Here is a 12,372-nt window from a genome sequence, read left to right as displayed (position 1 = left end):
CGAGTACATCAATAACCAGGGTTTTTTCTTTTTTGCTATACTATTTTCACACCTACAGGTGTGCTTGCTAGGCAATATAACCATCACAGAAGCAAACATGAGGCAGAATACTGGTGAGGAAAAAGCGAGAGAGAGTTACCAGATATACAGACAGGCTCGTTCTACATTCACTACTGTGTTTTCAAGTGCCAAGTATTAACTGCACATTTTTGTTCAGCTAGAAAGAAGAGGGATTTTTTCTTTTTTTCCCTTTTGGTTTGTTTGAAATCAGTGCATGAATGTTTCTCATTTCAGCAGATGGACAAACAGATGGACACTATGGCTATGGGAAATGTTCAGGGGAGGGAGGGGGATACTGTGAGACTGCTAGGCCTGGCTATTCCCAACTCTCCCCATCACAGTGTTCATGCAACTTCCCTGCATTATAGGGTCTTGTTGAAACGTGTCTGTGAGCTTGATGGGATGGATACACTTGGGAGAGCTGGTGACAGGTGCTAACAAGCATTATCAGGTCTGGCTGCAATATAAGGAGAAACCATGGATATTTAAAAATACGTTTTTGAGTCAGATCTTGGTGTGACTGAAGAGCAACCACCGTTCTGAGAACTGGAAGAAGACAGAGCTGAGATGCAGGAAGCTCTTTTCAACTCTCTGTAGCAAGGCTGGCTCACTGAAGTACTCACCAACATCCCTCACCCCCTCCAGGCCCCCTGTCCCGCTCATCTAGTACTAAACCGTGAACAAAAGGCAAAGAGAATGCACAAAGAAGAAAATGTAAGGAAGAAGAAGGACAAATTTAGAGAGAGAAGAGAAAACCAAAATCAATAGTCAAAAAGGACAGTGGGAAAGAATGTTTAGATTTCAAAATTTTAAAGCCCCGAGCTAGGAAGAACCCAAAGACTGAGTACTTACTCCTCAAGTGAAAGGCAGTCTCTGCAGAACATTATTCTTAGAGGTGTTACCCAGGAAACAGATAAGGCCAGTAGTAAGATACATGGCTTTTTTTTTCCTTCTTGAGCTCGTGGTTACAGGGAAAACAGATTCCACTACGGAAGCGCAAGCTGCCAGTCAGTAACATGCTGCTGTAGGAAAGGGGTTGGAGTCGCGTGTGGTCTATGAGCACTGGACCTTTGCATGGTGTCATAACCCAGTTATCTGCCACCAAGAATGTTAATTTCTGGCTTCAACTTTCCTCAGAGGAAGACACTGTGGCCATCCACAGTCATGAACTTTTGAGTGGCAGCAGCCCCAATGGGTCAAGTGTCTACAAGCCCTGAACAGAACAGGCAGAATCACTGTGAATTACCATGAAACTCGAATGCCAAACTAGAGGTTTCTCACTCCAAGTCCCAGTGTCACAATATAATCTCTATAACTTTCTGTACAACTTTACAATGGAACTGTATTTCAGTGACTGTTTTGAATTGAATTAAACTTTCCAAAAAGTTACACATAATTCATGTCTATTTTGTTTTCTACCAGTAAGAGTGCTGCTAAATTACAAAACCCCATAATCACAGTATTGTTTTTTTAAAAAATTAAACACACAGTATTCCTGTCAATGTTAATCCAAATCAAAACTTCAGAATGCCGTGGCATTTATGTGACCAATCTGAGTTTTAGATACAAATACCAGCTGCTTATCCCATGGACCATTTTTGCTAGACTGAGGCTGTGAAAAACTGAAAGTTGACGTATGATTCTTTTTGTTTTTTAATTGCACAAAAGGATATACGTGGAGGGTACAGAATGACACTGAAGAGATCACAGGGCATGACAGACATTAGTTCTCTCCCTCCCCAGCATCTCCTTCGTCTCCCTGGTTTTCCGACGTCCACAGAGTGAGATTGTCCCTAAGCAACTGCATGATCAGGATGCTGTCTTTGTAAGACTCTTCATTCAGTGTGTCCAATTCAGCAATCGCTTAATCAAATGCTGTTTTTGCCAGGCTGCAAGCCTTTTCAGGAGAGTGTAGAATCTCGTAGTAAAAGATGGAGAACTTAAGTGCCAGGCCCAGTTGAATTGGGTGTGTAGGCTGCATTTCTTTCTTACTAATTTCAAATGCTTCCTGGTAAGCCTGCTGGGAGTTTGACACAGTGGTTTGTTTATTGTCTCTAGATGCCACCTCAGAAAGATATCTAAAATAATTGCCTTTCCTTTTCAAGTAGAACACCTTACTTTCTGGTTGTGTAGCATTGGGAATAAGGTACTTGTCCAACAGCTCCAGAACATTGTTGCAGATGTCCTGCAGCTCTGCCTTGATCTTCTCACGGTATTCTTTGCACATCTGCTGCTTCTTCTCGTTCCTCTCTGTTTTCTGTTTGATGCTGGAGATGACACGCCAGGAAGAACGGTGGGCACCGACCATGTTCTTGTAAACAACAGACAGCAGTTTCCTCTCCTCATTTGAGAGCTCGTGCCCCTGCTCCATGACTGCCTTCACGGCCGCAGCCATGTCATCGTAGCGCTCTGCCTGCTCGGCGAGTTTGCCTTTCTGTACCAGCTCACTTTTATCCGTGGTCATTCCTGTGGGAGGACTGCAGGGGACAAAGACACTAGCGGAGCTCCGGGCGTGGTGACCGCTTCCTTCCCAAGCCCATTACTCCAGCGGTGGCTGCAGTGGTGGCGGCGGCGGCGGCAGAATCGGTGGCTGCAGTGGCGACCTCAGCTCCGGAATCGGCGGCTGATCATATGGTTTTTATTCTTCAGTTTATTAATGTGTGTATCACACACATTAATTTTGATTTGTGGATTGATTTGTGGATGTTGAAGAATCCTTGCATCCCGGGGATAAATCCCACTTGATCGTGGCTTATGATCCTTTTAATGTATCGTTGGATTCAGTTTACTAGTATTTTGTCGAGGATTTTTGCATCTATGTTCATCAGTGATATTGGCCTATTTCTTTTTTTTGTGGTATCTTTGTTTGGTTTTGGTGTCAGGGTGATGGTGGCCTCATAGAATGAGTTTGGGAGTGTTCCTTCCTCTGCGATTTTTGGGAAGAGTTTCAGAAGGATAGGTGTTAACTTTTCTCTAAATGTATGGTAGAATTCACCTGTGAAGCCATCGGGTCCTGGACTTTTGTTTGTTGGCAGTTTTAAAATCAGTTTTGATTTCAGTACTTGTGATTGGTCTGTTCATATTTTCTGTTTCTTCCTGGTTCAGTCTTGGAAGGTTATATGTTTATCCATTTCTTCTAGATTGACCATTTATTGACATATAGTTGCTTATAGTAGTCTCTTATAATCCTTTGTATTTCTGTGGTGTCCATTGTAACTTCTCTTTTTTCATTTCTAATTTTATTGATTTGAGCCCTCTCCCTTTTTTTCTTGTTGAGTCTGGCTACAGGTTTATCAATTTTGTTTATCTTTTCAGAGGAACCAGCTTTTAGTTTGATTGATCTTTTCTATTTTGTTTCTCTCTGTTTCATTTATTTATGCTTTGATCTTTATGATTTTTTCCTTCTACTAACTTTGGGTTTTGTTTGTTCTTCTTTCTCTAGTTACTTAATATCCTTTTTAAATTAGTAATATTCATATGTTTAATGCATTCATAGAAATTGCATTAGGTATTAATTTTGAGCTCAAATTTCTTTTTGGTCATTACATACTGGTAAAAAACATGGTCTATGGAGCCAACTGGAGTGTGTTCAGATCTTGCTTCTACCACGTATTATGTCATTGAGCAAGTAACTCAACCTTTGTTTCCTCAACTAAACTGTGGGAATATAAACATTGCCTAGCTCTTAGGATTGGGGTGAAAATTAAATAGGAATGCATGTAAAGTACATGACATAGCACCTAGCAAATGATCAGTAAGTGGTAGCTGTGGTGTCTTTTCTAAAATGCAGTATATGAGTTCATGATATTTTCAGCTCCTTGGAATGCAGTAAGTTATATTCTTAACACAAGAGTTTGAAATATTTAGTGAGTTAGAAAAAAATTAAGACTTTTTAATTATTCCCATGTATAAAAATGGTTTCTGTTGTGATTAATTTATTTTCATAGAAAGTCCAAAAATGACGACAAGTTGTTGTTAACTGAATAGAGTGGTAGTAGTTGAGAAACGTTTTTCATTTATGCTGTCACTTTCTAGGCTATCTTCTCATACTATACTGTCTCCTGAGGAAATCTCATCCACCTCCATGGCTTCAGTGGCAAATGAATCTCATCCATCCTCCTGCTTGCTTGACACATCCATTTGGGTGTATCGTAGACTTAAAGCTCAGTACCCCCAAACTAAATTCACGATCTTCCCTTTCAAACTGTTATTTCTTCTAGTGTTGTTAACCATCTCAGTACATGGCGTAGCCATACATCCCTTTGGTCAAGCCAGAAATTGAAAGTCACCGTCAATTCTTCCTTTTCCCTGGTCCCCTTATGACTATTTTCCAGGTCCTCTTGATTCTAACTGTTAAATAGCTCTGACATCCTACTGTTAAATATCTCTGAAATCCTTCTACCTTTCTCATCCCTTTCTATTTATTGTCAGCACCATCTCTCATCTGGCTAACTACTTCAGCCCTCTAACTTATTTCTTCACGTCTCCTCTTGCTTTCTTCCAATTCTTCGTATACAGTGTAGCCAAAGTGACTATGATGTCACTCCTCTGAAAAATCATTCTATGGCTTCACTTTGTTTTTAGCATAAGCTCTAAAAGCCTTAAGATGTTCTTCATCGTCCTGCGTGATTAGGCCCCTGTTAATTTCTTTAGCTGTATCTGCATCCACTGTCCTTTTCCATCTCTGTTTCTTCCATTCTGGTCTCATTACATTTCTTCAAAATCTCCATTCTCTTTTTTGCCTCTGGCTGTCCACTCTGTTCCTATCTAACTCTTGCTTATATATCAGATCGTATCTTAAACCTTACCTCTTCTGGAAAGCCTTCCCTGACCTCTTCCCCTTTCCTCCTTCATCAGTTCTCCTGCCCAGATTATGTCCCTTACTCTCATCTAGAACTCTGTGTTTCTCATTTCCCAGCACTCATCCTGCTTATAATTATTTGGCTAGTATGTCCTCCCCAAGATGACATATCATAAGATTAAAGATTGTGTTTGTCTTGTTTGTCATTGTGTCCCCGGTGCCTAGCACAATGCCAGACACAGGTGTGTAGTATTTGTTGAGTGAATGAATTTGGCTATGTAGAAAATTTTAAGTTGTATCTGTAATCACTTATAATAATTGTATTGTCACCTTTTTTTGTTAATTCCCCCTATTCCTTACAACTGTTACTTAAAACATTTTATTTCGAAATAATGTACTTATTTTAGGAATAAGAAGAAAAAAACTACCATTTGCCAGGCGTCATGTTGGTCACTTGAAGTAAATTGTTTCATTTGGTTCTTACTATCAATGTAGAGTATTCATTCTTTTTTTTTTTAAAACATCTTTATTGGGGTATAATTGCTTTACAATGGTGTGTTAGTTTCTGCTTTATAACAAAATGAATCAGTTATACATATACATATGTTCCCGTATCTCTTCCCTCTTGCGTCTCCCTCCCTCCCTCCCTAGAGTATTCATTCTTATCCCCATTTTGCCATTGAGGAGATAATCTCTGGGTATATACTTTCTAAGGTCAAGTCTCTGAAAAATGGCAGATGTGTGGATTCACGTTGAGGTCTTTCTATTCTAGAACCTGTGTTCTCTTGCTGTAATTATACTACCTTCTCCAATTTAACGTCCACATTAAGTAATTAATATACACATTTTAAGAAATTTCTTATGATTAGCTAAAGTATCAGATTTTGTATTTATTTCATTGACTCTAGTTCTTTAACAGTGCTATGCTCATGTGGCATACAGTACATCTTGTAATTGCTGATAATAAAGGTGAAATTTGTACAAGAATAAACTTTAAATCCAGGCTAGAAATTGCATCACGGTGTCAAAGGAATTAATTTTAAGAGCTATTGGTCTGTAGCATGACTCTGTGAAGTGATTGATTCTCTTCATCATTTTCAGGGACTATTTTTGCATATGGACAAACTGGAACAGGTAAAACTTTTACCATGGAAGGTGTTCGAGCTGTTCCTGAACTTAGAGGAATCATTCCAAATTCATTTGCTCACATATTTGGTCATATTGCAAAAGCAGAGGGTGATACAAGGTAAAAGAGAATTCTTAATATTTTCTAATATTGAGAAGTACAAGCATAAGAAAGACGTATAAATTTTATAAACACATTTAAAAAACTGTTCTAATATTTCACTGTTTTTTTTTTAAATGATGTTTTATTACAGATTTTTGGTTCGAGTGTCTTATTTGGAAATATATAATGAAGAAGTGCGTGACCTTTTGGGCAAGGATCAGACACAGAGGTTAGAGGTATGGATAATTGAAATTGGAGCATTTTCCAAAGCATTAGAATGTGTAGTAAATTAAGCTCTTTTTTGAACAAAGTTACTTTAAATATTTTACTTATTTTTTGACCGTGTAATATAACATAGTACAAAAATAAAAGTATTTTAAACATTTATGCATTGGAAAGTCTTGTTCCTACCTCATTTCTCCCCACCCTAAGATAACCACTTTCAGTATCCTTTCAGTGTTCTTTATGTAAATACAAACAAATACAATTTTATTTTTACTCCAAAAGTAGGACACTGTATACATTGATATGCACCATTTTTTTTTTTTTTTTTTGGTACGCAGGCCTCTCCCGTTGCGGAGCACAGGCTCCGGACGCACAGGCTCAGCGGCCATGGTTCATGGGCCCAGCTGCTCCGCAGCATGTGGGATCTTCCCGGGCCGGGGCACAAACCCACGTCCCCTGCATCGGCAGGCGGACTCTCAACCACTGCGCCACCAGGGAAGCCCCGCATCATTTTTTTAATTAAATTTTTTATTGAGATAAGTGTAAATTCATATGCAGTTGTAAGAAATAATACAGAGAGATTACCCTTCACACAGTTTTCCCCAGTGGTAACATTTTACAAAGCTATAATGCAATATCACAACCATGATATTGACCTTGATGCAATCCACAGATCTCATTCAAATGCCCCCAGTTTTTCTTGTAGTCATTTGTGTTGTATACTGTTTTATCATGTGGAGATTGGTATATCCACTACCACAGCAAGGTACTAAACATCTCAGATATGCCTTATGTTGCCCTTTTATAACCACATCCACCTCTCCTGTGACCACTCCCCTCTGTCCCCATCCCTAACCCCTGACAACCCCTGATCTACTTTCCATTTCTACAGTTTTGTCATTTCAAAATGTTATGTAAATATAAACATACAATATGTAACCTTTTGGAATTGTCTTTTTTCACTTGGCATAACTCCCTAGAGATTCATCCAAGTTGTTGCATGTATCGATTGTTCATTCATTTTTATTACTGAGTAATATTGCATGGCGTATTTAACCATTCACCTGTTGAAGGACATTTGGGCTGTATACAGTTTTGGGCTATTATGAGTAAGGCCACTATGAATATTAACACAGATTTTTTTGCAAATGTAAATTTTCATTCTCTGGTATGAATGCCCGAGAGTACTCCAGAATTTATTTTAAGTCAGAAGTTTTTAAAGTGTCAAAAATATAGGTATTAAGACTAATCATGAATGTAGTCATGAATACTTGTGTTTTCAGTCTTTCTTTTACCTGAAGGAAAAACCACACTTTCTGATTGAGAAACTCTAGTTTGTATACTTCTGGGTAATAGATTAGCACTAAAGACTACTTTCATCCAGCATCTTAGAAAAGGGAACTGTGAGATTATATGCATAAATGTCAGATAATCACAAAATTTGTGAATTGGTACATTATGGTTTTAACTGACAAGTATAGCTGATTCACATTCATTATTTTTTAATTGAGATATAATTTACATAGCATAATATTCATCCTTTTAAAGTGTACAATTTAGTGATTCTTAGTATATTCAGAAAGTTATGCAACCATCACCACTATCTAATTCTAGAACATTTTCATTACTCCAGAAAGAAACTCCATGGCCATTAGGAGCCACTCACCATTCCCCCTCTCCCTCCTGGTAACCCATAATTTACTTTTTGTCTCTATGGACTTGCCTATTCTGGCCATTTCATTTAAATGGAATCATACAATTGTGGTCTTTTATGTCTGGCTTCTTTCACTTAGTATAATGTTTTCAAGATTCACCCATGTTGTAGCATGAATCAGTATTTCATGTTTTTGTTTTGTTTTAACAGCTGTACATGTTTTTATATGAATACACGCATACCTCGTTTTATGGTGCTTCACTTTATTATGCTTTGCAGATACTGTGTTTTTTACAAAATGAAGGTTTGTGGCAACCTGCATCAAACAGATCTGTTCAGCTTCATTTTTCCAGCAGCATTTACTTACTTCATGTCTCTGTGCCACATTTTGGTAATTCTTGCAATATTTTAAACTCTCCACCAGCAAAAAAATTATGACTCACTGAAGACTCAGGTGATGTTAGCATTTTTTAGCAATGAAGTATTTTGAAATTAAGGTACATACATTTTTTTAAACATAATGCTGTTGCACACTTAATAGACTACAGTATAGTGTAAACGTAACTTTTATATGCAATGAGTAACCAAAAAATTCATGGTACTAAGTTTATTATGGTGGTCTGGAACTGAACCTGCAATATCTTTGAACTGTATATTTTTTCAGTTCTCTTGGTTATATATCAGTGAATGTAATTGTTAGATAATGTGGTAACTGTATTTTTAGGAACTGCCAGACTGTTTCCCACAGTGGCTGTACCATTTTACATTCCTATCAGCAATGTAAGAGGAGTCCAGTTTCTCTACATCCTCATCAACACTTATTATTATCTGTCTTTTTTATAGCCATTTTAGAGGGTATAAAGTGGTATCTCATTTGTGGGCTTGATTTTCATTTCCCTGATGGCTAATGATGATGAATATCTTTTCACGTCATTTGTGTATCTTCTTTGGATAAATTTCAGTTTGGATCCATTGCTCATTTTTAATTGGGTCTTTGTCTTTTTGTTATTGAGTTGTAATAATTCTTTATATATTCTAGATACAAGTTTGTTAACAGATATATGGATTTACAAAAATATTCTCCCATCTGTGGGATTGTCTTTTCACTATCTTGATGGTGTCCTTTGGAGCATAAAAATTTAAAATTTTCATCATGTCTGGTTTATCTATATTAAGTTTTGTTGCTTGTGCTTTTTGGTGTAGTATCTAGGAAATCATTGCTTCATCCAAGGTCATGAAGATGTATGCCTGTGTTTTCTTCTAAGAGTTTTATAGTTTTAGCTCTTATATTTATGTCTTTGATTCATTTTGAGTTAATTTTTTATGTACCATGTGAGGTAGAGGACCAACTTCACTTTTGCCTATGGAATATCCAGTTGTCTCAGCACCATTTATTGAAAAGACTATTTTCCCCTCATTGCACTTTGCTTTTTTCATTGAACAATGGATTGTGGCAATTTTTCCACATCAGTACAGAGAAAGCTTCCTCATTCCTTTTTTTTTTTAAAGGTTCATAATATCCTTTGTATGCACATAATTTTAATTTATTTAGCCAGCCCTCTGTTGATGAACACTTGGGTTGTTTAAGATCTTTTGCTGTTACACACAATTCTGTGCTAAATAGCCTTGTACATACAGCATGTCATACATGTGCAAGTATATCTGAGGATAAATTCCTGAAGCAGGGTTGCTGAGTCATGTGGTAAATGATTAGTAACTATTGCCAAATATATTAATATAGTGTATGAGACACTAGGTTTAGTGTATGAGACAAATGGTTAGCCTTTAAAATATTAACATTGGAATTTTGATAGAAATTGCATTGTCAGTAAAATAATTAGAGAATAATGGTAAGAGTAGTCACCATTGTAGAATGGTGTAGAATACACTTAGAACAACAGCAGCTACTATTACTAAGCTTTTATAATGTGGCAGTAGGCATTCAGTACAGTAAATTGTGGTAGTAGCACATACTTTATTTCATTTAATCTTTTAGCAGTTCAGTTTTGTTATTGTAAAAAAATGAAACCTAGAGGGGTTTCCTGACTTGCTCATGTCGCAGGTAGGTGGATTAAGGATTAAAGGGTGATTTCTGAGGATTTACCATCTTAGCTTGAATTCTGGCTCTGAGTTCTTAAGCAAGTTACTTACCCTCTATGAGCCTTAGCTTTGCCACATTAAAATGGAAATCATAAAAGTATCTACTTTATAGGATTATTGCCAACATTAACAAATTAATACAAAGTTTTAAAATCATTGATTGACATGTAATAAAGTATTCAATACATTTTAGCTTTTTTTCTTTTTAAGTTTACTATATAAGCTGAGCTTTTGGAGCAGTATATTACAGGCTTAGGTATTATTTGTGTTTGTTGGACCTTAATGAAGACTTAATCTATAATGATAATGTGTAGACAGCAAATATAGAGATAAGTTTCATTTTTGCTAGTTGTCATCTTTGGTTTTGATGGATACTTTAATTCTGTGCTTTTTACCTTTTAAAAGTTTATTATTTTATTGCATAGATTATTAGAATAAAAATCATTTGGACAGATTTTCCATTTTTGTAACAGTAATTATAGTCAGATCTATTCTCAGGAACAGTCTTGTCAATGGTTCTCAACCACATTAGACCCAATGCCCCTTTTTTATAACATATATCTTGTAATGCCCCTTTGACTATCTGAAATAAATTTCATAGATGATGAAATCTATCTACACACATAATTTAAAAATTATCAATATACTGCCCTATTATAATATAAAAGAATAAAATTAATTAAAAAATAAAGTACATGTATTTCAATATATAAATGCTTAGATGTGATCATACTCAATGACATAATGAAGTAGTCAGAAGCATATATAATCGTTATGATTGTAGCAGCTACAAATGCAGACTATTATAAGTATGTTGTATTGGTGATCTAAACATCTTGATTGGTGTTACTGTCAATGACATGGTCTTTTAAAATAGTAACTAGCTCTTGGTAGAGTTCTGAGGAAAATAAAGTAGTTCTTTCCTCAGTTTTCCTGCATTCCTATATTATTATTATTACCATGGGAAAGCACTTAGTCTTCATATGTACAATAGAGTTAGGGTTTAGATTCAGGTAATTATAAATTATTTTTTCACCCATGTTAATATCTGGTAGGACTTTCAGAGTTGCATGGGACAGTTCATTGACTGTGACCCATTTCATTTCAAGGTGTTTAGTATCCCAGGCCCCTGCCTATGAATACTAATAGCGTCCTCAAGTGAACCAGAAATGTCCCCCACAAACTTCTAAAACCTTCTGGGCAGGGGAGTAACTGCTGCCATTGAGATTCATTGTTTTGGCGTTATAAACTGTTTGTTATACAAATTAAATTTCTGTGTTTTTGATAAAAATTCTTTGCTAGCATTACCATCCAATTTTTTTTAACTTTCATAAACAAATAACAATAATAGACAGTAATACATACCACTCACTCACATTCATGTGCCTCATTTCTAGGTGAACTTGCTGGCGCTGACCCAGACTCATGACTGAATTTAAGCTATTAGTTTTTAGGAGTGTCTAGACCACATTTAAGTTACCAGGACTCTCTAACAAAGGTAAAGACCAAGGCCCTCTAATGAGAGTCAATATCAGGGGTATCTCTGAGAACGATTAATCCTTTAATTTCCTTTTTTTCCTCCTGGTGGGATCTCCTCCCAAACCAGGGCCAGGATCCCCTAATGAGGGTCAAAACCAGAGAGAAAACAGGATTCAAACTCGTGTACTAAGACACCCGAGATAAAAGTCAAACTAATTCCAGAAGGCTCACTTTGATACAATATCATAAAAGCCTATGCATAAGGAATTTTATCCCATTTTCTTTCCCTTTTAAAAAACAGTTCTAAAAAAAAAACAACAACAACAACAAAAAAAAACAGTTCTAGTTGAATGTAGGTATTATAGTCTAAAGACCACTGAGGGGCCATTGTTCATCAGAGCCTAAGGAATATTGGGGCCATGTGGTGTTACAGTAAAATATCATTCTCTTTCTTTTCATGGGAGCATAGCTGCAGTTCTTCCAGTTTTGCAAAATCCACCCTAGGGGACTACAAGATAGAACAGAGCTCTCATTACCCATTATTCTTTCACACGGCTGCTATTACCAGAAACAGATAGACTGGCAGATCAGTATCCAGAGTCTTCTCAGGGTCACAGTTTCCTAGAATGAGAATGGAAAGTTTCCTACCTACCATTCCAGACAAGGGTGCAGATGAGCCTTGGTCTAACAGGGAGTTTCTCAATTACTGCTCAGGCGGTGCTGGATGGCCAAGGGACTCCTTGATCCAGAAGGGAAAGTCCAATTAAAGTGGTACTCTGCTCAAAACAAGATGACCATGTCATACACCTTCCCCCACAAAAAAGT

The 12,372-nt window shown here is 36.9% G+C and overlaps 1 protein-coding gene and 1 pseudogene across 3 annotated transcripts in view; one reads left to right on the top strand and one right to left on the bottom strand.

Annotated features, from left to right (window-relative positions):
- Positions 1-12,372, top strand: part of KIF3A (kinesin family member 3A) — an 82,398-nt gene that overhangs the window by 22,976 nt on the left and 47,050 nt on the right. For all 3 annotated transcript variants that reach the window (XM_060143567.1, XM_060143566.1, XM_060143568.1), the window contains exons 3-4: positions 5,963-6,107; positions 6,241-6,325. In XM_060143567.1, coding sequence (XP_059999550.1) covers positions 5,963-6,107; positions 6,241-6,325 — 230 coding nt within the window. The remainder of the gene's footprint in view (positions 1-5,962; positions 6,108-6,240; positions 6,326-12,372) is intronic.
- LOC132518236 (14-3-3 protein beta/alpha-like) lies at positions 799-2,524 on the bottom strand (annotated as a pseudogene).

This window comes from Lagenorhynchus albirostris, chromosome 3, assembly GCF_949774975.1.
Source record: "Lagenorhynchus albirostris chromosome 3, mLagAlb1.1, whole genome shotgun sequence".
Classification (NCBI taxonomy): domain Eukaryota; kingdom Metazoa; phylum Chordata; class Mammalia; order Artiodactyla; family Delphinidae; genus Lagenorhynchus; species Lagenorhynchus albirostris.
Note: the sequence above shows the minus strand (reverse complement) of the source record. Positions and strands in the feature narration are given on the sequence as shown.